The following is a 25,491-nucleotide window of genomic DNA, read 5'->3' as shown; positions in this document are numbered from 1 at the left end:
ATGGGGCCAGGGAGGTTTTGTCTGAGGGAGAAATTACTGATTCAGGGAACATTTCTCAACAAGCTGAACCTGATGTGATTACGTTTAAATTTAAGTTGGAACATCTCCGCATTCTGCTTAAGGAGGTATTATCCACTCTGGATGATTGTGACAAGTTGGTCATCCCAGAGAAACTATGTAAAATGGACAAGTTCCTAGAGGTCCCGGGGCTCCCAGAAGCTTTTCCTATACCCAAGCGGGTGGCGGACATTGTTAATAAAGAATGGGAAAGGCCCGGTATTCCTTTCGTCCCTCCCCCCATATTTAAAAAATTGTTTCCTATGGTCGACCCCAGAAAGGACTTATGGCAGACAGTCCCCAAGGTCGAGGGAGCGGTTTCCACTTTAAACAAACGCACCACTATACCCATAGAGGATAGTTGTGCTTTCAAAGATCCTATGGATAAAAAATTAGAAGGTTTACTTAAAAAGATGTTTGTTCAGCAGGGTTACCTTCTACAACCAATTTCATGCATTGTCCCTGTAGCTACAGCCGCATGTTTCTGGTTCGATGAGCTGATAAAGGCGGTCGATAGTGATTCTCCTCCTTATGAGGAGATTATGGACAGAATCAGTGCTCTCAAATTGGCTAATTCTTTCACCCTAGACGCCACTTTGCAATTGGCTAGGTTAGCGGCTAAGAATTCTGGGTTTGCTATTGTGGCGCGCAGAGCGCTTTGGTTGAAATCTTGGTCAGCTGATGCGTCTTCCAAGAACAAGCTACTTAACATTCCTTTCAAGGGGAAAACGCTGTTTGGCCCTGACTTGAAAGAGATTATCTCTGATATCACTGGGGGTAAGGGCCACGCCCTTCCTCAGGATCGGCCTTTCAAGGCAAAAAATAAACCTAATTTTCGTCCCTTTCGTAGAAATGGACCAGCCCAAAGTGCTACGTCCTCTAAGCAAGAGGGTAATACTTCTCAAGCCAAGCCAGCTTGGAGACCAATGCAAGGCTGGAACAAGGGAAAGCAGGCCAAGAAACCTGCCACTGCTACCAAGACAGCATGAAATGTTGGCCCCCGATCCGGGACCGGATCTGGTGGGGGGCAGACTCTCTCTCTTCGCTCAGGCTTGGGCAAGAGATGTTCTGGATCCTTGGGCGCTAGAAATAGTCTCCCAAGGTTATCTTCTGGAATTCAAGGGGCTTCCCCCAAGGGGGAGGTTCCACAGGTCTCAGTTGTCTTCAGACCACATAAAAAGACAGGCATTCTTACATTGTGTAGAAGACCTGTTAAAAATGGGAGTGATTCATCCTGTTCCATTAAGAGAACAAGGGATGGGGTTCTACTCCAATCTGTTCATAGTTCCCAAAAAAGAGGGAACGTTCAGACCAATCTTAGATCTCAAGATCTTAAACAAGTTTCTCAAGGTTCCATCGTTCAAGATGGAAACCATTCGAACTATTCTTCCTTCCATCCAGGAAGGTCAATTCATGACCACAGTGGATTTAAAGGATGCGTATCTACATATTTCTATCCACAAGGAACATCATCGGTTCCTAAGGTTCGCATTCCTGGACAAGCATTACCAGTTCGTGGCGCTTCCTTTCGGATTAGCCACTGCTCCAAGGATTTTCACAAAGGTACTAGGGTCCCTTCTAGCTGTGCTAAGACCAAGGGGCATTGCTGTAGTACCTTACTTGGACGACATTCTGATTCAAGCGTCGTCCCTTCCTCAAGCAAAGGCTCACACGGACATTGTCCTGGCCTTTCTCAGATCTCACGGATGGAAAGTGAACGTGGAAAAGAGTTCTCTATCTCCGTCAACAAGGGTTCCCTTCTTGGGAACAATAATAGACTCCTTAGAAATGAGGATTTTTCTGACAGAGGCCAGAAAAACAAAACTTCTAGACTCTTGTCGGATACTTCATTCCGTTCCTCTTCCTTCCATAGCGCAGTGCATGGAAGTGATCGGTTTGATGGTAGCGGCAATGGACATAGTTCCTTTTGCGCGCATTCATCTAAGACCATTACAACTGTGCATGCTCAGTCAGTGGAATGGGGACTATACAGACTTGTCTCCGAAGATACAAGTAAATCAGAGGACCAGAGACTCACTCCGTTGGTGGCTGTCCCTGGACAACCTGTCACAAGGGATGACATTCCGCAGACCGGAGTGGGTCATCGTCACGACCGACGCCAGTCTGATGGGCTGGGGCGCGGTCTGGGGATCCCTGAAAGCTCAGGGTCTTTGGTCTCGGGAAGAATCTCTTCTACCGATAAATATTCTGGAACTGAGAGCGATATTCAATGCTCTCAAGGCTTGGCCTCAGCTAGCGAGGGCCAAGTTCATACGGTTTCAATCAGACAACATGACAACTGTTGCGTACATCAACCATCAGGGGGGAACAAGGAGTTCCCTAGCGATGGAAGAAGTGACCAAAATCATTCTATGGGCGGAGTCTCACTCCTGCCACCTGTCTGCTATCCACATCCCAGGAGTGGAAAATTGGGAAGCGGATTTTCTGAGTCGTCAGACATTGCATCCGGGGGAGTGGGAACTCCATCCGGAAATCTTTGCCCAAGTCACTCAGCTGTGGGGCATTCCAGACATGGATCTGATGGCCTCTCGTCAGAACTTCAAAGTTCCTTGCTACGGGTCCAGATCCAGGGATCCCAAGGCGGCTCTAGTGGATGCACTAGTAGCACCTTGGACCTTCAAACTAGCTTATGTGTTCCCGCCGTTTCCTCTCATCCCCAGGCTGGTAGCCAGGATCAATCAGGAGAGGGCGTCGGTGATCTTGATAGCTCCTGCGTGGCCACGCAGGACTTGGTATGCAGATCTGGTGAATATGTCATCGGCTCCACCTTGGAAGCTACCTTTGAGACGAGACCTTCTTGTTCAGGGTCCGTTCGAACATCCGAATCTGGTTTCACTCCAGCTGACTGCTTGGAGATTGAACGCTTGATCTTATCGAAGCGAGGGTTCTCAGATTCTGTTATCGATACTCTTGTTCAGGCCAGAAAGCCTGTAACTAGAAAGATTTACCACAAAATTTGGAAAAAATATATCTGTTGGTGTGAATCTAAAGGATTCCCTTGGGACAAGGTTAAGATTCCTAAGATTCTATCCTTCCTTCAAGAAGGATTGGAAAAAGGATTATCTGCTAGTTCCCTGAAGGGACAGATTTCTGCCTTGTCTGTGTTACTTCACAAAAAGCTGGCAGCTGTGCCAGATGTTCAAGCCTTTGTTCAGGCTCTGGTTAGAATTAAGCCTGTTTACAAACCTTTGACTCCTCCTTGGAGTCTCAACTTAGTTCTTTCAGTTCTTCAGGGGGTTCCGTTTGAACCCTTACATTCCGTTGATATTAAGTTATTATCTTGGAAAGTTTTGTTTTTAGTTGCTATTTCTTCTGCTAGAAGAGTTTCAGAATTATCTGCTCTGCAGTGTTCTCCTCCTTATCTGGTGTTCCATGCAGATAAGGTGGTTTTACGTACTAAACCTGGTTTTCTTCCAAAAGTTGTTTCTAACAAAAACATTAACCAGGAGATTATCGTACCTTCTCTGTGTCCGAAACCAGTTTCAAAGAAGGAACGTTTGTTGCACAATTTGGATGTTGTTCGCGCTCTAAAATTCTATTTAGATGCTACAAAGGATTTTAGACTAACATCTTCCTTGTTTGTTGTTTATTCCGGTAAAAGGAGAGGTCAAAAAGCAACTTCTACCTCTCTCTCTTTTTGGATTAAAAGCATCATCAGATTGGCTTACGAGACTGCCGGACGGCAGCCTCCCGAAAGAATCACGGCTCATTCCACTAGGGCTGTGGCTTCCACATGGGCCTTCAAGAACGAGGCTTCTGTTGATCAGATATGTAGGGCAGCGACTTGGTCTTCACTGCACACTTTTACCAAATTTTACAAGTTTGATACTTTTGCTTCTTCTGAGGCTATTTTTGGGAGAAAGGTTTTGCAAGCCGTGGTGCCTTCCATTTAGGTGACCTGATTTGCTCCCTCCCTTCATCCGTGTCCTAAAGCTTTGGTATTGGTTCCCACAAGTAAGGATGACGCCGTGGACCGGACACACCTATGTTGGAGAAAACAGAATTTATGTTTACCTGATAAATTACTTTCTCCAACGGTGTGTCCGGTCCACGGCCCGCCCTGGTTTTTTTAATCAGGTCTGATAATTTATTTTCTTTAACTACAGTCACCACGGTACCATATGGTTTCTCCTATGCAAATATTCCTCCTTAACGTCGGTCGAATGACTGGGGTAGGCGGAGCCTAGGAGGGATCATGTGACCAGCTTTGCTGGGCTCTTTGCCATTTCCTGTTGGGGAAGAGAATATCCCACAAGTAAGGATGACGCCGTGGACCGGACACACCGTTGGAGAAAGTAATTTATCAGGTAAACATAAATTCTGTTTTCAGACCAATTCTGGACTTAAAGATCCTAAACAAATTCCTAAGAGTTCCATCGTTCAAGATGGAGACTATTCGGACAATTTTACCTATGATCCAAGAAGGTCAGTACATGACCACTGTAGATTTAAAAGATGCTTACCTTCACATACCGATTCACAAAGATCATTATCGGTACCTAAGGTTTGCCTTCCTAGACAGGCATTACCAGTTTGTGGCTCTTCCATTCGGATTGGCTACAGCTCCAAGAATCTTCACAAAGGTTCTGGGTGCTCTTCTGGCGGTACTAAGACCGCGGGGAATCTCGGTAGCTCCATACCTAGACGACATTCTGATACAAGCTTCAAGCTTTCAAACTGCCAAGTCTCATACAGAGTTAGTGCTGGCATTTCTAAGGTCACATGGATGGAAGGTGAACGAAAAGAAAAGTTCACTCGTTCCACTCACAAGAGTTCCCTTCCTGGGGACTCTTATAGATTCTGTAGAAATGAAGATTTACCTGACAGAGGACAGGCTAACAAGACTTCAAAGTGCTTGCCGCACCCTTCATTCCATTCAACACCCGTCAGTGGCTCAATGCATGGAGGTAATCGGCTTAATGGTAGCGGCAATGGACATAGTACCCTTTGCACGCTTACACCTCAGACCACTGCAACTGTGCATGCTAAGTCAGTGGAATGGGGATTACTCAGACTTATCCCCTTCTCTGAATCTGGATCAAGAGACCAGAAATTCTCTTCTATGGTGGCTTTCTCGGCCACATCTGTCCAGGGGGATGCCATTCAGCAGACCAGACTGGACAATTGTAACAACAGACGCCAGCCTTCTAGGTTGGGGTGCCGTCTGGAATTCTCTGAAGGCTCAGGGACAATGGAGTCAGGAGGAGAGTCTCCTGCCAATAAACATTCTGGAATTGAGAGCAGTTCTCAATGCCCTCCTGGCTTGGCCCCAGTTGACAACTCGGGGGTTCATCAGGTTTCAGTCGGACAACATCACGACTGTAGCTTACATCAACCATCAGGGAGGGACAAGAAGCTCCCTAGCTATGATGGAAGTATCAAAGATAATTCGCTGGGCAGAGTCTCACTCTTGCCACCTGTCAGCAATCCACATCCCGGGAGTGGAGAACTGGGAGGCGGATTTCTTAAGTCGTCAGACTTTTCATCCGGGGGAGTGGGAACTTCATCCGGAGGTCTTTGCCCAAATACTTCGACGTTGGGGCAAACCAGAGATAGATCTCATGGCGTCTCGACAGAACGCCAAGCTTCCTCGTTACGGGTCCAGATCCAGGGATCCAGGAGCAGTCCTGATAGATGCTCTGACAGCACCTTGGGACTTCAGGATGGCTTACGTGTTTCCACCCTTCCCGTTGCTTCCTCGATTGATTGCCAGAATCAAACAAGAGAGAGCATCAGTGATTCTAATAGCACCTGCGTGGCCACGCAGGACTTGGTATGCAGACCTGGTGGACATGTCATCCTGTCCACCTTGGTCTCTACCTCTGAAACAGGACCTTCTGATACAGGGTCCCTTCAAACATCAAAATCTAACTTCTCTGAAGCTGACTGCTTGGAAATTGAACGCTTGATTTTATCAAGACGTGGGTTTTCTGAGTCAGTTATTGATACCTTAATACAGGCTAGGAAACCTGTTACCAGGAAGATTTACCATAAGATATGGCGTAAATACCTATATTGGTGTGAATCCAAAGGTTACTCTTGGAGTAAGGTTAGGATTCCTAGGATATTGTCCTTTCTACAAGAAGGTTTAGAAAAGGGTTTATCTGCTAGTTCTTTAAAGGGACAGATCTCAGCTCTGTCCATTCTGTTACACAAACGTCTGTCAGAAGTTCCTGACGTCCAGGCTTTTTGTCAGGCTTTGGCCAGGATTAAGCCTGTGTTTAAAACTGTTGCTCCACCATGGAGTTTAAACCTTGTTCTTAATGTTTTACAGGGCGTTCCGTTTGAACCCCTTCATTCCATTGATATAAAGTTGTTATCTTGGAAAGTTCTATTTTTAATGGCTATTTCCTCGGCTTGAAGAGTCTCTGAATTATCAGCCTTACATTGTGATTCTCCTTATTTGATTTTTCATTCGGATAAGGTAGTCCTGCGTACTAAACCTGGGTTCTTACCTAAGGTAGTTACTAACAGGAATATCAATCAAGAGATTGTTGTTCCTTCTTTATGCCCAAATCCTTCTTCAAAGAAGGAACGTCTACTGCACAACCTGGATGTAGTCCGTGCTCTAAAATTTTACTTACAGGCAACTAAGGAATTTCGACAAACGTCTTCTCTGTTTGTCATTTACTCTGGGCAGAGGAGAGGTCAAAAAGCTTCCGCTACCTCTCTTTCTTTTTGGCTTCGTAGCATAATTCGTTTAGCTTATGAGACTGCTGGACAGCAGCCTCCTGAAAGAATTACAGCTCATTCTACTAGAGCTGTGGCTTCCACTTGGGCCTTCAAGAATGAGGCCTCTGTTGAACAGATTTGCAAGGCTGCAACTTGGTCTTCGCTTCATACTTTTTCCAAATTTTACAAATTTGACACTTTTGCTTCATCGGAGGCTATTTTTGGGAGAAAGGTTCTTCAGGCAGTGGTTCCTTCTGTATAAAGAGCCTGCCTATCCCTCCCGTCATCCGTGTACTTTTGCTTTGCTATTGGTATCCCAGAAGTAATGATGACCCGTGGACTGATCACACTTAACAGAAGAAAACATAATTTATGCTTACCTGATAAATTCCTTTCTTCTGTAGTGTGATCAGTCCACGGCCCGCCCTGTTTTTAAGGCAGGTAAATATTTTTTAATTTATACTCCAGTCACCACTTCACCCTTGGCTTTTCCTTTCTCGTTGGTCCTTGGTCGAATGACTGGGAGTGACGTAGAGGGGAGGAGCTATATGCAGCTCTGCTGGGTGAATCCTCTTGCACTTCCTGTTGGGGAGGAGTAATATCCCAGAAGTAATGATGACCCGTGGACTGATCACACTACAGAAGAAAGGAATTTATCAGGTAAGCATAAATTATGTTTTTTCATTGCTTCTGGTTGCTAGAAGCTTGTTCTTTGGCATTTTTTCCCATTCCTGAAACTGTCATTTAAGGAATTTGATCAATTTTGCTTTATATGTTGTTTTTTCTCTTACATATTGCAAGATGTCTCACGTTGCATCTGAGTCAGAAGATACTACAGGAAAATCGCTGTCTAGTGCTGGATCTACCAAAGCTAAGTGTATCTGCTGTAAACTTTTGGTAGCTATTCCTCCGGCTGTTGTTTGTATTAATTGTCATGACAAACTTGTTAATGCAGATAATATTTCCTTTAGTAAAGTACCATTGTCTGTTGCAGTTCCTTCAACAACTAAGGTGCAGAATGTTCCTGATAACATAAGAGATTTTGTTTCTGAATCCATCAAGAAGGCTATGTCTGTTATTTCTCCTTCTAGTAAACGTAAAAAATCTTTTAAAACTTCTCTCCCTACAGATGAATTTTTAAATGAACATCATCATTCTGATTCTGATGACTCTTCTGGTTCAGAGGATTCTGTTTCAGAGATTGATGCTGATAAATCTTCATATTTATTTAAAATGGAATTTATTCGTTCTTTACTTAAAGAAGTATTAATTGCTTTAGAAATAGAGGATTCTGGTCCTCTTGATACTAATTCTAAACGTTTAGATAAGGTATTTAAATCTCCTGTGGTTATTCCAGAAGTTTTTCCTGTTCCTAATGCTATTTCTGCAGTAATTTCCAAAGAATGGGATAAATTGGGTAATTCATTTACTCCTTCTAAACGTTTTAAGCAATTATATCCTGTACCGTCTGACAGGTTAGAATTTTGGGACAAAATCCCTAAAGTTGATGGGGCTATTTCTACCCTTGCTAAACGTACTACCATTCCTACGTCAGATGGTACTTCGTTTAAAGATCCTTTAGATAGGAAAATTGAATCCTTTCTAAGAAAAGCTTATCTGTGTTCAGGTAATCTTCTTAGACCTGCTATATCATTGGCTGATGTTGCTGCAGCTTCAACTTTTTGGTTGGAAACTTTAGCGCAACAAGTAACAAATCATGATTCTCATGATATTATTATTCTTCTTCAGCATGCTAATAATTTTATCTGTGATGCCATTTTTGATATTATCAGAGTTGATGTCAGGTTTATGTCTCTAGCTATTTTAGCTAGAAGAGCTTTATGGCTTAAGACTTGGAATGCTGATATGGCTTCTAAATCAACTCTACTTTCTATTTCTTTCCAGGGTAACAAATTATTTGGTTCTCAGTTGGATTCTATTATTTCAACTGTTACTGGTGGGAAAGGAACTTTTTTACCACAGGATAAAAAATCTAAAGGTAAAAACAGGGCTAATAATCGTTTTCGTTCCTTTCGTTTCAACAAAGAACAAAAGCCTGATCCTTCATCCTCAGGAGCAGTTTCAGTTTGGAAACCATCTCCAGTCTGGAATAAATCCAAGCCTGCTAGAAAGGCAAAGCCTGCTTCTAAGTCCACATGAAGGTGCGGCCCTCATTCCAGCTCAGCTGGTAGGGGGCAGGTTACGTTTTTTCAAAGAAATTTGGATCAATTCTGTTCACAATCTTTGGATTCAGAACATTGTTTCAGAAGGGTACAGAATTGGTTTCAAGATGAGACCTCCTGCAAAGAGATTTTTTCTTTCCCGTGTCCCAGTAAATCCAGTGAAAGCTCAAGCATTTCTGAATTGTGTTTCAGATCTAGAGTTGGCTGGAGTAATTATGCCAGTTCCAGTTCCGGAACATGGGATGGGGTTTTATTCAAATCTCTTCATTGTACCAAAGAAGGAGAATTCCTTCAGACCAGTTCTGGATCTAAAAATATTGAATCGTTATGTAAGGATACCAACGTTCAAGATGGTAACTGTAAGGACTATCTTGCCTTTTGTTCAGCAAGGGAATTATATGTCCACAATAGATTTACAGGATGCATATCTGCATATTCCGATTCATCCAGATCATTATCAGTTCCTGAGATTCTCTTTTCTGGACAAACATTACCAGTTTGTGGCTCTACCGTTTGGCCTAGCTACAGCTCCAAGAATTTTTTCAAAGGTTCTCGGTGCCCTTCTGTCTGTATTCAGAGAACAGGGTATTGTGGTATTTCCTTATTTGGACGATATCTTGGTACTTGCTCAGTCTTTACATTTAGCAGAATCTCATACGAATCGACTTGTGTTGTTTCTTCAAGATCATGGTTGGAGGATCAATTTACCAAAAAGTTCATTGATTCCTCAGACAAGGGTAACCTTTCTGGGTTTCCAGATAGATTCAGTGTCCATGACTCTGTCTTTAACAGACAAGAGACGTCTAAAATTGATTGCAGCTTGTCGAAACCTTCAGTCACAATCATTCCCTTCGGTAGCCTTATGCATGGAAATTCTAGGTCTTATGACTGCTGCATCGGACGCGATCCCCTTTGCTCGTTTTCACATGCGACCTCTTCAGCTCTGTATGCTGAATCAATGGTGCAAGGATTACACGAAGATATCTCAATTAATATCTTTAAAACCGATTGTTCGACACTCTCTAACGTGGTGGACAGATCACCATCGTTTAATTCAGGGGGCTTCTTTTGTGCTTCCGACCTGGACTGTAATTTCAACAGATGCAAGTCTCACAGGTTGGGGAGCTGTGTGGGGGTCTCTGACGGCACAAGGAGTTTGGGAATCTCAGGAGGTGAGATTACCGATCAATATTTTGGAACTCCGTGCAATTTTCAGAGCTCTTCAGTTTTGGCCTCTTCTGAAGAGAGAATCGTTCATTTGTTTTCAGACAGACAATGTCACAACTGTGGCATACATCAATCATCAAGGAGGGACTCACAGTCCTCTGGCTATGAAAGAAGTATCTCGAATTTTGGTTTGGGCGGAATCCAGCTCCTGTCTAATCTCTGCGGTTCATATCCCAGGTATAGACAATTGGGAAGCGGATTATCTCAGTCGCCAAACGTTGCATCCGGGCGAATGGTCTCTTCACCCAGAGGTATTTCTTCAGATTGTTCAAATGTGGGAACTTCCAGAAATAGATCTGATGGCGTCTCATCTAAACAAGAAACTTCCCAGGTATCTGTCCAGAACCTGGGATCCTCAGGCGGAGGCAGTGGATGCATTATCACTTCCTTGGAAGTATCATCCTGCCTATATCTTTCCGCCTCTAGTTCTTCTTCCAAGAGTAATCTCCAAGATTCTGAAGGAATGCTCGTTTGTTCTGCTGGTAGCTCCGGCATGGCCTCACAGGTTTTGGTATGCGGATCTTGTCCGGATGGCCTCTTGCCAACCGTGGACTCTTCCGTTAAGACCAGACCTTCTGTCTCAAGGTCCTTTTTTCCATCAGGATCTGAAATCCTTAAATTTAAAGGTATGGAGATTGAACGCTTGATTCTTGGTCAAAGAGGTTTCTCTGACTCTGTGATTAATACTATGTTACAGGCTCGTAAATCTGTATCTAGAGAGATATATTATAGAGTCTGGAAGACTTATATTTCTTGGTGTCTTTCTCATCATTTTTCTTGGCATTCTTTTAGAATACCGAGAATATTACAGTTTCTTCAGGATGGTTTAGATAAGGGTTTGTCCGCAAGTTCCTTGAAAGGACAAATCTCTGCTCTTTCTGTTCTTTTTCACAGAAAGATTGCTATTCTTCCTGATATTCATTGTTTTGTACAAGCTTTGGTTCGTATAAAGCCTGTCATTAAGTCAATTTCTCCTCCTTGGAGTTTGAATTTGGTTCTGGGGGCTCTTCAAGCTCCTCCATTTGAACCTATGCATTCATTGGACATTAAATTACTTTCTTGGAAAGTTTTGTTCCTTTTGGCCATCTCTTCTGCCAGAAGAGTTTCTGAATTATCTGCTCTTTCTTGTGAGTCTCCTTTTCTGATTTTTCATCAGGATAAGGCGGTGTTGCGAACTTCTTTTGAATTTTTACCTAAAGTTGTGAATTCCAACAACATTAGTAGAGAAATTGTGGTTCCTTCATTATGTCCTAATCCTAAGAATTCTAAGGAGAAATCGTTGCATTCTTTGGATGTTGTTAGAGCTTTGAAATATTATGTTGAAGCTACTAAATCTTTCCGAAAGACTTCTAGTCTATTTGTTATCTTTTCCGGTTCTAGAAAAGGCCAGAAAGCTTCTGCCATTTCTTTGGCATCTTGGTTGAAATCTTTAATTCATCTTGCCTATGTTGAGTCGGGTAAAACTCCGCCTCAGAGGATTACAGCTCATTCTACTAGGTCAGTTTCTACTTCCTGGGCGTTTAGGAATGAAGCTTCGGTTGATCAGATTTGCAAAGCAGCAACTTGGTCCTCTTTGCATACTTTTACTAAATTCCACCATTTTGATGTGTTTTCTTCTTCTGAAGCAGTTTTTGGTAGAAAAGTACTTCAGGCAGCGGTTTCAGTTTGAATCTTCTGCTTATGTTTTTCATTAAACTTTATTTTGGGTGTGGATTATTTTCAGCAGGAATTGGCTGTCTTTATTTTATCCCTCCCTCTCTAGTGACTCTTGTGTGGAAAGATCCACATCTTGGGTAATCATTATCCCATACGTCACTAGCTCATGGACTCTTGCTAATTACATGAAAGAAAACATAATTTATGTAAGAACTTACCTGATAAATTCATTTCTTTCATATTAGCAAGAGTCCATGAGGCCCGCCCTTTTTTTGTGGTGGTTATGATTTTGTATTAAGCACAATTATTCCAATTCCTTATTTTATATGCTTTCGCACTTTTTTATCACCCCACTTCTTGGCTATTCGTTAAACTGAATTGTGGGTGTGGTGAGGGGTGTATTTATAGGCATTTTGAGGTTTGGGAAACTTTGCCCCTCCTGGTAGGAATGTATATCCCATACGTCACTAGCTCATGGACTCTTGCTAATATGAAAGAAATGAATTTATCAGGTAAGTTCTTACATAAATTATGTTTTTCAACCACGGTCCTCAAGTACCCCCCAACAGTCCAGGTTTTCATTATAGCGGAATCAGTGCACATGTGAAGTAATCAATTGATCACTAATACAATGTTACTAACCTGCTCTCACCTATAAGCTAATTATTTCATTTGTGCACTGGTTCAGCTATAATGAAAACCTGGCCTGTCTGTGGTACTTGAGGACTGTGGTTTAGAAACAATGCTATACAGAACTTGGATATCAAGGTATTTTCCTGGAAAGTGATGTTTATGCTAGCTATTTCTTCAGCTAGAAGAGTCTCTGAGTTATCTGCTTTATCTTGTGACTCTCCTTTTCTGGTTTTCCACAAGGATAAAGCAGTTCTTCGTACAAAGTATGATTTTCTTCCAGATGTTGTTTCCTCAGTAAATATAAACCCCTCAGTAAATATAAACCAGTTGTTCTTTAATTCTGTCAGGGTCATTCTAACTTTAAGGAACGGATTTTTCATAATTTTGATGTTGTTAGAGTGTTAGTTTTATCTTCAAGCTACTTAAGATTTCAGACAAAGTTCTGGTTTATTTTGTTCATAATTCTTGTTCCCGTAAAGGTCAGAAGGCTATGGCGGTAACCTTAGCTTCTTGGCTCAAACAGGTCATTCACAAAGCTTACATGGTGGCAGGAAAGTCTCAGCATAAGCACATTACAGCTCATTCTACCAAAGCAATTACTACTTCATGGACCTTCAAAAAATTATGCATTCCTGGAGCAGATTTGCAAAGCTGCAACATGGTCTTCTCTCCACACATTCTACAAATTTTACTGTTTTGATGTTTTTGATTTACCTATCTGACTTCTTTCTCTGCTTGGCTATAAATTAAACTAATTGGGGAGGGGAGGTGGTAGGGATTAAAGCTTGTGTGTGTGTTTTTGGCCTCCTCACAGTGGCTGGATATATATCCCAAATGTTATGGATTCCTAAATTTTAGGGGTGTTTTGGGGGGTGATTGTAGACTCTGTTGCTATGTTTCTGTAGTTTACAGTGCAACACAAGCTCAAGCTTTAAACTTGTCCCTGACTCATCCTTCAGTGGCCTAATGTATGGAGGTATTGGATTTGATAGTTGTGGCCTCAGATGTCATCCCTTTTACTTGTTTTCAACTGTGTCCTCTTCAGTTCTGCATGTTGTGCCAATAGAATGGAATTGCAATCATCTCTCAGATAATTTGGGTGGATCCTTTAGTAAAGCAATCCCTATCTTGGTGGACATCTCACTAGGCTATCTCACATGGAATGTAATTTCTTCGTACAGTAACTCATTGGAAATAAGCACAGACACGTGTTTCTCAGGTTGGGGAGTGGGCTGGGGGTCTCGGAGATTGCAGGGAGTTTTGTCTCCTCAGGAGGCAAGATTACCAATCAATGTTATAGAACTTTGAGAGATTTTCCGAGCTCTCCGGGCCTGGTCTTCTCTCAGAGCGGTACTATATATTTGTTTTCAATCAGACAACATAACTGCGGTAGCCTGCATCAATCACTAAGGAGAGGTATTTGCAGTGTTCTAGCAATGAAAGAAGTATCTTTCGCATTTTATCATGAACAGAGTCCCATCAGTGTACAATTTCATCAATCCATATTCCAGAGGTCAACAATTGGGAGGTGGATTACTTGAGTCATCAAGCTCTGCATTCAGTGGTGTAGTCTCTCAATCAGGATCAGTTTGTTCAGCATTGGGGTCTGCTGGATATAGACTTGATGGCTTCCCAGGTATGGGGCAAGGTCCAGAGACCCTGAAGTCAAACTGAGAGATGCTTTATCAGTTCCTTGGTCGTTTCACCTAGTTTATTTATTTCCTCCAATTGAACTCCTTTTGAGAGTAATTGCTCATCTCAAGCAGGAACACACATCAGCCATTCTAATAGTTCCACCATGGCCACTCATAACTTTGTATGCAGGTCCGGTTCAAATGTCCAGTTTTTCACTATGGTGTCTTCTTCGATGTCCAGATCTGTTATCGTAAGGACACTTCTTTCATCAAAATACTCTATCTCTCACTTAGACTGCTTGGAGATTGAACAGTTAATTCTTTCTTAAAGGCTCGTAAACCTGTTACTAGGAAGGTTAATCCTAAAATATGGAAGATTTATCTTTCATACTGTGTTGAAAGAGTTTTTTTGTTGGCATTAGTTTAGAATTCCAAGAGTTCCTAAATTCCTTCTGGATGGTCTGGATAAGAGGTTGTCAGCTAGTACTTAGAAAGGTCACATTTCTGCTCTTTGTGATATTCCATAGTTCTTGGTTTCCAGATATTCAATCTTTTGTCCTGGTTTTATTCAGAATTAGACCGGTTATGAAACCAACTGCCTCCCCCCCATGATTTCAACTTGGTTTTGAGAGTTTTACACGCTCCTATGCATGAATTGGACATTCAATTATTGTCCTGGAAAGTATGATTTTTTTTGTCATTTACTCTACCAAGAAAGAATCGGAATTGTCTGCTCTCTTGTGAAGTATAAAACTACAGTAAAGCAGATCAAAAACTGTAACCTGAGTGCGCCAATAAATAACAAATAATTGGTGATGAACAAATTGATGATATAAATAATAATCTTAAATAAGTAATAAAAAGTATAATTGAGTGATGAATAAATTAATAGTGCAAGATAATAATTTCGTGATTGCTTACATCAACTATATAATCAGTGCAATGAAGGATTCGTGACTCAAAAATAAAAATAAATAAATTATAATATATACAGTGAGGATTCGTGACTCAAAAATGAGTTATAATATATAGAAAGTGATTTGTCTATGGTTTTCCTTGTAGTAGTCACAATATTTCAGTTGGTAGCTTGGAGTCAATTTCACAAAGAAACACAGTAGAAGGCAGCTCTCTTGTGAGATAGACGATAACAATAGATGCCAGTTCCTAAGAAAGGAAAAGAAAAGAGGCGCCCAATAGTGTGGTATCGTAGATGCAAGTGTGAAAAGACAAAAGTAGATATCAATTGTACTCACAAACCCAGGTGTACATCTAGTGTAATAATCAGCGGAACAAGGCTTCGGAGCCGCTCGGCTGACTCAGTCAACTAGAGTCGACCTGCAAAGGAACACGTCCTCAAAGGAATGTCAATCCAGGTAGAATCCGATAATCCAAACTAGAGCAGGGTGTGTTTGAATAAAAGTAGACTTTATTAAAATCAATTAAAATACAGGAAACACAACGCGTTTCTCTGCACATACGCTGTTTCATCAGGTTGTAATATTCCTTTACAACTCAGCTCTAGATATACTTACAGACAACCAATTACAAGTGTGAATCATGGCACCCCCCCCCCCCCCCCCAAAATAACACACCTTATTGGGCCATTGATCGGCATCTAAGTTATAAATCCACATCTGTGTTCGTTTAGTATATGCACAAGACCAATAAAAGATTGAGATAATACACTCACTAATGCACCGCATATGATTGGACACAGAGGCCGGTAAATGGACCAATCACACAAAAGTGTGTGTTGATATTATTATTCAGGTCCGAACATAAATGCAAAAGCTGATGCTTGATTTAAAAGATTATGATATTAAAAAGATTGATCCTACTGTGCCTCTGAGGGGGGATCCCACCGCCCCTTATATTAAAACTCTCACTAACCTGATTAATTTTGCATTTCAGGATGGGATTGTGTCTAAACAAGAAAAATAATTTTTGATTTCCAAGGAACCCAACTGTGCCTTCTATTACCACCTGCCCAAAATTCATAAGGATGTGTTGAATCCCCCGGGCAGGCAGATAATTGCGGGCATAAGGAGTCTATAACGGACAATGTCTCTGCATAGGTAGACTTATCTTCAGAAATATGTAGTGGGTTTAGATTCCTACATTAGAGATTCTTCGGATTTGTTGAAGAAATTGGGTAATATAGTGATATCTGGCAGTCCATTATGGATCACCTGTGATGTACAGGCACTTTATTCAAATATCCTTCATCATCTGGGGATAGAGGCTGTCTCCAGATTTTTGGAAGATGATTGGTATATTCCCCCTCTACAAAAACAGTTTATTCTCCAATTAATTTTGTTTATTTTGAAACACAATTATTTCCTATTTCAATATAATTTTTACTTACAAGTCAAAGGAACCGCCATGAGTACCAGGTTCGCCCCTAGTTTTGCGAACCTCTTTATGGGGTGTTTCGAACAGGATTATATTTATCATTCCAAGTTCGGGGCGAACCTGGTATTCTATGGTAGGTTCATTGACGACCTTATCTTTATTTGGGATGGCTCTAAAGAGTTAGCATGTGAATTTGTCGATCATTTAAATAAGAATGATAAAGGTTTAACCTTTACTAGTTCCACCCACCAACAAGACATAGTCTTTTTGGATTTACATCTGTGTTTTAATGGTCAGGGAGGAATTACTAGTGCCACACACTTCAAGACGGTTGATTGTAATAGTTACTTAGAATATTCAAGCAACCATTACCTTCCCTGGAAACGTAATGTCCCATACGGACAGTTTAAAAGAATAAGACAAAATTGTAGCTCCCTAGATCAATATGATGAACAAAGCCTTATCTTCAAACAGAGGTTTAAAGGAAAACATTATCCTACTGAAATTGAGAGGGGTTTTCTCCGGGCAAGAGCTGAAAATAGAGATGAATACTTTAGTAGTAGTACTAGAAAGAAATCCACTAACTCTATAAAACCTACTGTGAGATTTATTACCCAATACAACTCAAATCACACACTAATTCGTCAAGCTCTTGATAAACACTGGAGAATCCTTAAAAGAGACCCCATATTAAATGAATTAATTGGAGAGAAAGCTACTGTAGTATACAAGAGGGCACCTAATCTTAAGAACATCTTGGCACCTAGCAGAGTTGTTAAAAATATTTAAAATACTAATAATTCTAATAGGAATAATGATAACACTAATAATATAAATGATCAAACCACTCACTATTTTTGTTCAAGTGTATTAGGTAGAAATAACCCTAGATTCAAAAGACAAGTTTTAAACAACTCCTCCTGTAGATCCAGGAGAGGAATTTTAAACAACTCCTCCTGTAGATCCAGGAGAGGAGTCTTCAAATGCTGTGTTAAAAATTGTAAAATGTATCAACATATTGGCCATGGTCAGAATAGTTTTACGTCTTATATAACTAAGAAAAGCTATCCCATTAAGGATATACTAACATGTGCATCTCACTATGTGATTTATTTGTTAACCTGTAGCTGTGGGGTCCAATATATTAGCCGCACGATTAGACGGGTCAGCCACAGGTGGTCCGAACATTCATGTAGTGTCACCAAAAACAAAAAATCACAGTGTGATTAGACATTACCAATCTAAACACAATCCTAACTGCTATCAAATTATACCGATAGAACATGTGCAGCAGTCATATATGAGTAATAGATTTGTGAGACTCCGCCAGAGGGAGACATACTGGATACACAAACTGAAGACCCTTCATCCTTTTGGCCTTAATATAAATATCGATTTGGCGGCATTTTAAATTCTTCTGTTTGCGCGTCTTGCATGTGACCCTCCCTCTCTTTGGTGTGATTGGACTTCCAGATCCTTATCAATCTTTACTGTTGGGTGATTGGATATATCTAGTTAAGCTTCGAGTTAGATTCCCTCTAATGATGGAACTATTATCCCCATACATTTATATGGAAATGTTTATGATAGATTACAACCTATTGAATATATCCCTTGTTATAGTCTACTGGTTAGATATGGTAAAGACCTTCAGATAGGTCGATTATAGATATGTGATACTTTCCTAGGACCTTAGAGTTTGCTGTATTATATTGCAATGTTATGCTTTACAGTTAGGGGGTCTAATACATACCTGTTTAGATCTTAGCAATGTTTATACTAAGACTCAAATATGAACGATTTAGAATATGATATTTTCGTTTATATTATAACCTTTATCTATTAATAGGTTGTTTCAAATGATGTCTATAGTTCACTCTTGTGATCCGTGAATCTTTTTTTAGATATATATAAATAATTAACCTGTTAGTTGAATTTCTAATATCATTATTATTTATACTGTTGTTGTTTTGTCCTGTTATTCACGATTTGAGTTTATTTCTTCCTATTGGGTTCAATTTCATTGATCCTAGTGGGGACTGCTAATTATATTTTTATGTTGTGAAAGCCACAATTCATATTATAAAAGTCAGAATAATATTGCTTGTTCTGTCTTGAAAATAACGGCATAAGCAGGTGTTGTATTCTTTTTTTATTTTTCTCTTTTATCGGCTTGTCATACTGGCATTCTGAATTTATTAGACGGACCCACTGTTGTGGGTGTGTAATATCCTGAATTCCTATTGGATATGGTGACGCTCGTGCATCTCTTCAGATACGTGGTATTATTTTGGTCCCGATCTGATAGAATTAGCCGTTTTAGCACTTTTGATGATTAAATACCCTAATTAAATAACCTTTTTTAATATCATAATCTTTTAAATCAAGCATCAGCTTTTGCCTTTATGTTCGGACCTGAATAATAATATCAACACACACTTTTGTGTGATTGGCCCATTTACCGGCCTCTGTGTCCAATCGTATGCGATGCATTAGTGGGTGTATTATCATCTCAATCTTTTATTGTGCATATACTAAACGAACACAGATGTGGATTTATAACTTAGATGCCGATCAATGGCCCAATAAGGTGTGTTATTTTGGGGGTGTGCCATGATTCACACTTGTAATTGGTTGTCTGTAGGTATATCTAGAGCTGGGTTGTGAAGGAATATTACAACCTGATGAAACAGCGTATGTGCTGAGAAACTCGTTGTGTTTCCTGCATTTTAATTGATTTTAATAAAGTCTACTTTTATTCAAACACACCCTGCTCTAGTTTGGATTATCGGATTCTACATGGATTGACATTCCTTTGAGGACGTGTTCCTTTGCAGGTCGACACTAGTTGACTGAGTCAGCCGAGCGGCTCCGAAGCCTTGGTCCGCTTATTATTGCACTAGATGTGCATCTGGGTTTGTGAGTACAATTGATATCCTCTCTTGTGAAGTGCCATATCTTGTTTTCCATGACCATAAGGTGGTACTTTTACGCATTATAGTTTTTTGCCCAAAGAGAATATTAACCAGGAGATTGTAGTTCATTCATTATGTCTAAAACCAAAGAATTCAAAGGAATTGTTGTTGCATAATTTGGATTTGGTTAGAGATTTTAAATATTATCTGCAAGCTACTAGACGGTTTACACAATCCTTAAGTTTATTTGTACATCTCTTGGGAAAACGTGTCCGGAATCTATTGCTGCTTCGCTAGCCTCTTGGTTAAATAGTTTGATTCATAAATCTTACTTGGAGGCGGGACAATCTCCTCCTTTTAGTCATACAGCTCATTCTACTCAATCAGTTTCTACTTCCTGGGCATTTAAGAATGAGGCTTCAGTGTGTCAGATTTGCAAAGCAGCAACTTGCTCGTTCTTGCACACTTTTTTTGCTAAATTTTATTGTTTTGATTTGTTTGCCTCTGCTGAGGCCACCTTTGGCACAAAGGTTTTTCAGGCCTTAGTGTCTGGTAAATGGGTGCCTGCATTTATTTTTGTTCCACCCATTTTTTGTGGACTAAAAAAAAGTAAGGACTTGTGGACTCTCACCACCTTAAAAAAGAATTCATGCTTACCTAATAAATTTATTTCTTTCTTGGGGGTGAGAGTACACGAGAACCGCCCAAGTTTGTTTTGTTTCTTTCTAGTTGGTGGCAGTTCTAGTTTGCATCTTATTTACCCTACTTTGTCCTTCCTACTTTCTGTTTCTCTTTCTACTTGGCTATACAATAGTCTGGGAGGTACAGGGAAGTGGGAGTGGTGTAGGGTGTTGTTGCCTCCTACTGGTGGCCAGGTTTGGAATTTCCAACAGTAAGGACTTGTGGACTCTTGCCACCAAGAAACAAATTAATTTATTAGATAAGCATAAATTGTGATTATTTTTTATTTTATTTTTTTTTTAAATTTTTCTTCTTCTGGTAGAACATTTTTTTATAATCTGCTTTTAAATGCAGTAAAATGATTACAGTATCAAATATGCTAATTAAATATTTATTTGTATAGTAGTTTTGTAATATGTTTGTTGTTTTTCTTTCAAGGGCTTGAATGCTGCTTTATTCCATGAGAATAAGGACCCTCGTACATTTGTGTCTCTTGTTCCAACTTCTGCTCATACAGGAGATGGCATGGGTAATCTGATAGCTCTTCTTGTCGAGCTGACCCAGACAATGCTAAATAAAAGGTTAGCTCATTCTGATGAGCTAAGGGCCCAGGTTATGGAGGTAAGTGGTAGCTGGTTTGTAAATTTTAATTAACTGCCGCTTGCTAGGATTTTGTTTTCAATCTTTTGTTGTTTCTTCTAGGTAAAAGCCCTTCCAGGCATGGGTACTACAATTGATGTAATCTTGATCAATGGGCGTCTGAGGGAAGGTGATACTGTTCTAGTTGCAGGTGTGGAAGGTCCAATTGTAACACAGATCAGAGGCCTTTTGCTACCACCACCAATGAAAGAATTAAGAGTAAAGGTAAATCAATTTACAGTTTACTTTTTGCATTGTTACTGTTTGTTTATGCACTGTGGTATAAAATATATCTTAAATACTACCTAATATTTTATACTATGTTGTTAAAGCATGGGTTAAAGAAAGGAGTTGCTGTGGGGAAAAAAGGTTAATGTTAACACTTTGCTAAAATACCTATTGTTTTAGAATCAATATGAAAAACACAAAGAAGTATTAGCAGCACAGGGTGTGAAGATCCTTGGAAAGGACTTAGAGAAAGCTCTAGCTGGTTTGCCACTTCTCGTTGCTCACAAAGAAGATGAAATCCCTGTCCTTAGAGTAAGTAGATTTTTAAAAATGTTTAAAAGCTTTTCTAAGTCTATAAGCTCATCTATTGTTAACGTTTGTTTGTTTTATATTTGAAAGGATGAATTAATTCATGAATTAAAGCAAACACTGAATGCTATCAAATTAGAAGAGAAGGGCGTTTATGTACAAGCTTCGACATTGGGCTCCTTGGAGGCTTTACTTGAATTCTTGAAAACCTCAGAAGTGCCAGTAAGTTTAACCCTTTCTTTGTAGGGCATGTTTTTAGCCATGTTATTCATAGAAGTACATCAAACCATATTTTACTGTCAGCACACTACTGAATTTGTGTCCTATTGTTTTTATTCATCTGCTTTAATGTTTTTTTAGTTTTTTTATTAAAGGGATATGAAACACAATTTTTTCTTTCATGATTCAGATAGAGCATGCGATTTTAAGCAAATTGCTCATTTACTCCTATTTCTTCGTTCTCTTGGTATCTTTATTTTAAATTGACCTTTTACTACCAATCAGCAAGTGCTACCCAGGTGGTGAACCAAAAATGGGCTGGCTCCTAAGGTTACATACCTGTTTTTTTCAAATAAAGATACCAAGAGAATGAAGAACATTTTTTAATAGGAGTAAATTAGAAAGTTGCTTACAACTGCATGCTCTATCTGAATCCTGAAAGAAAAAAATTGGTTTCATATACCTTTTAATAATAATCCTTTTTTATTGCAATATTTATTTTTTTCTGTGTATTAATGGAGCTTTAATAATGTAGATTTATGGAGAATGTTTTGACTTTTTTGCAGAACATGTGTCTCCTGATTAAATATTATAAACCAATGTTTTCTTCAACAGTATGCTGGAATAAACATAGGTCCTGTTCACAGAAAAGATGTAATGAAAGCGTCAGTGATGTTGGAACATGATCCTCAGTAAGTTGTGTGTGTGTAGGGGGGGTGGGGGTTATGTTTTTTTTTTAAAAAATAAATAAAAAAAATATGTGTTATGAGTAATGTCAGAAATCGGGGTAATCCTAGGATTACTCAAGCAGCTCTGGGTAAAGCCCGATGTAGTGTAATTCACCATCTACCCTATTTTTATTTTTTTTTGCCTTCTGCCTAGGGGATTGTATTGTTTTACTTCATCATTTATTTTCTTTACAGGTATGCTGTGATCTTAGCTTTTGACGTAAGAATTGAACGAGATGCCCAGGACATGGCTGATAGTTTAGGAGTTCGTATTTTTAGTGCAGAAATCATCTACCATTTATTTGATGCCTTTACAAAGTACAGACAGGACTACAAGAAGCAAAAGCAAGAGGAGTTTAAGTAAGTGATGTGCCTACATCCAGGGTACAGTGCTGAAATAAATCAGATCTGTCATGTGTACAGGTATATCTTGGTTGTTGGTATGAGCAGGGAATAAGGTAAATATCACACAACATAGATATATTCAATACCTTTTTGTGCCACTTTATGCTTTTGAGTTGTTGAGAACTGGAAATCTCAATCCAAATTAGGTTATGTAAGAGGCAAGTCATCTTATTTTCACAGGTTAATCAAGCTATAATTAATTATTATTCAAATTTAGTATTTATTTTATTTCCTCAAGACTCTGTTGTGCTTGGAAGGTATACTGAGACCACACAGGTTTCTCATTGGTTTTGGTGAGGCATTGCACTTACTTATGAGAAAGTTATAAAGCATTCATAATTATCATTTTTTTTTTGTCTTGTCTTGTTTGTTTATTATTTTTTTGTATTTTTTTTTTTTAAATCATTGCTTTAATTTTCTTCTTAAAGACACGATGAGTCCATGGATCATCTTCATTACTTATGGGATATTCACTTCCTGGTCAGCAGGAAGCGGCAAAGAGCACCACAGCAGAGCTGTTAAATAGCTCCTCCCTTCCTTCCCACTCCAGTCATTCTCTTTGCCTACGTTAGTGATAGGAAGCAGGTAAAGTGAGGTGTTAGTTTAGATTCTTCAATAAAGAGTTTTCTTTCATGTAATTAGCAAGAGTCCATGAGCTAGTGACGTATGGGATATACATTCCTACCAGGAGGGGCAAAGTTTCCCAAACCTCAAAATGCCTATAAATACACCCCTCACCACACCCACAATTCAGTTTTTACAAACTTTGCCTCCTATGGAGGTGGTGAAGTAAGTTTGTGCTAGATTCTACGTTGATATGCGCTCCGCAGCAAGTTGGAGCCCGGTTTTCCTCTCAGCGTGCAGTGAATGTCAGAGGGATGTGAGGAGAGTATTGCCTATTTGAATGCAGTGATCTCCTTCTACGGGGTCTATTTCATAGGTTCTCTGTTATCGGTCGTAGAGATTCATCTCTTACCTCCCTTTTCAGATCGACGATATACTCTTATTTATATACCATTACCTCTGCTGATTCTCGTTTCAGTACTGGTTTGGCTTTCTACAAACATGTAGATGAGTGTCCTGGGGTAAGTATATCTTATTTTCTATGACACTCTAAGCTATGGTTGGGCACTTTGTTTATAAAGTTCTAAATATATGTATTCAAACATTTATTTGCCTTGACTCAGAATGTTCAACATTCCTTATTTTCAGACAGTCAGTTTCATATTTGGGATAATGCATTTGAATCAATCATTTTTTCTTACCTTAAAAAATTTGACTCTTTTTTCCCTGTGGGCTGTTAGGCTCGCGGGGGCTGAAAATGCTTCATTTTATTGCGTCATTCTTGGCGCGGACTTTTTTGGCGCAAAAAAATCTTTTCCGTTTCCGGCGTCATACGTGTCGCCGGAAGTTGCGTCATTTTTTGACGTTCTTTTGCGCCAAAAATGTCGGCGTTCCGGATGTGGCGTCATTTTTGGCGCCAAAAGCATTTAGGCGCCAAATAATGTGGGCGTCTTATTTGGCGCTAAAAAAATATGGGCGTCGCTTTTGTCTCCACATTATTTAAGTCTCATTTTTCATTGCTTCTGGTTGCTAGAAGCTTGTTCTTTGGCATTTTTTCCCATTCCTGAAACTGTCATTTAAGGAATTTGATCAATTTTGCTTTATATGTTGTTTTTTCTCTTACATATTGCAAGATGTCTCACGTTGCATCTGAGTCAGAAGATACTTCAGGAAAATCGCTGTCTAGTGCTGGAACTACCAAAGCTAAGTGTATCTGCTGTAAACTTTTGGTAGCTATTCCTCCGGCTGTTGTTTGTATTAATTGTCATGACAAACTTGTTAATGCAGATAATATTTCCTTTAGTAATGTACCATTGCCTGTTGCAGTTCCTTCAACATCTAAGGTGCAGAATGTTCCTGATAACATAAGAGATTTTGTTTCTGAATCCATCAAGAAGGCTATGTCTGTTATTTCTCCTTCTAGTAAACATAAAAAATCTTTTAAAACTTCTCTCTCTACAGATGAATTTTTAAATGAACATCATCATTCTGATTCTGATGACTCTTCTGGTTCAGAGGATTCTGTCTCAGAGATTGATGCTGATAAATCTTCATATTTATTTAAAATGGAATTTATTCGTTCTTTACTTAAAGAAGTACTAATTGCTTTAGAAATAGAGGATTCTGGTCCTCTTGATACTAATTCTAAACGTTTAGATAAGGTATTTAAATCTCCTGTGGTTATTCCAGAAGTTTTTCCTGTTCCTAATGCTATTTCTGAAGTAATTTCCAAAGAATGGGATAAATTGGGTAATTCATTTACTCCTTCTAAACGTTTTAAGCAATTATATCCTGTGCCGTCTGACAGATTAGAATTTTGGGACAAAATCCCTAGAGTTGATGGGGCTATTTCTACCCTTGCTAAACGTACTACTATTCCTACGTCAGATGGTACTTCGTTTAAGGATCCTTTAGATAGGAAAATTGAATCCTTTCTAAGAAAAGCTTATCTGTGTTCAGGTAATCTTCTTAGACCTGCTATATCATTGGCTGATGTTGCTGCAGCTTCAACTTTTTGGTTGGAAACTTTAGCGCAACAAGTAACAGATCATGATTCTCATAATATTATTATTCTTCTTCAGCATGCTAATAATTTTATCTGTGATGCCATTTTTGATATTATCAGAGTTGATGTCAGGTTTATGTCTCTAGCTATTTTAGCTAGAAGAGCTTTATGGCTTAAGACTTGGAATGCTGATATGGCTTCTAAATCAACTCTACTTTCCATTTCTTTCCAGGGTAACAAATTATTTCGTTCTCAGTTGGATTCTATTATCTCAACTGTTACTGGTGGGAAAGGAACTTTTTTACCACAGGATAAAAAATCTAAGGGTAAAAACAGGGCTAATAATCGTTTTCGTTCCTTTCG

General features: G+C 39.6%; 1 protein-coding gene across 1 annotated transcript in view; it reads left to right on the top strand.

Moving 5' to 3' along the window:
* The window catches only part of EIF5B (eukaryotic translation initiation factor 5B), a 411,763-nt gene that overhangs the window by 330,452 nt on the left and 55,820 nt on the right, over positions 1 to 25,491 (top strand). Inside the window, exons 16-21 of the mRNA XM_053707685.1 lie at positions 20,470 to 20,652; positions 20,734 to 20,895; positions 21,079 to 21,210; positions 21,298 to 21,429; positions 22,042 to 22,118; positions 22,350 to 22,514. Of these exons, the coding sequence (XP_053563660.1) occupies positions 20,470 to 20,652; positions 20,734 to 20,895; positions 21,079 to 21,210; positions 21,298 to 21,429; positions 22,042 to 22,118; positions 22,350 to 22,514 (851 nt within the window). The remainder of the gene's footprint in view (positions 1 to 20,469; positions 20,653 to 20,733; positions 20,896 to 21,078; positions 21,211 to 21,297; positions 21,430 to 22,041; positions 22,119 to 22,349; positions 22,515 to 25,491) is intronic.

This window comes from Bombina bombina, chromosome 3, assembly GCF_027579735.1.
Source record: "Bombina bombina isolate aBomBom1 chromosome 3, aBomBom1.pri, whole genome shotgun sequence".
NCBI classification, from domain to species: domain Eukaryota; kingdom Metazoa; phylum Chordata; class Amphibia; order Anura; family Bombinatoridae; genus Bombina; species Bombina bombina.
This window is presented reverse-complemented; position numbering and strand designations above follow the sequence as displayed.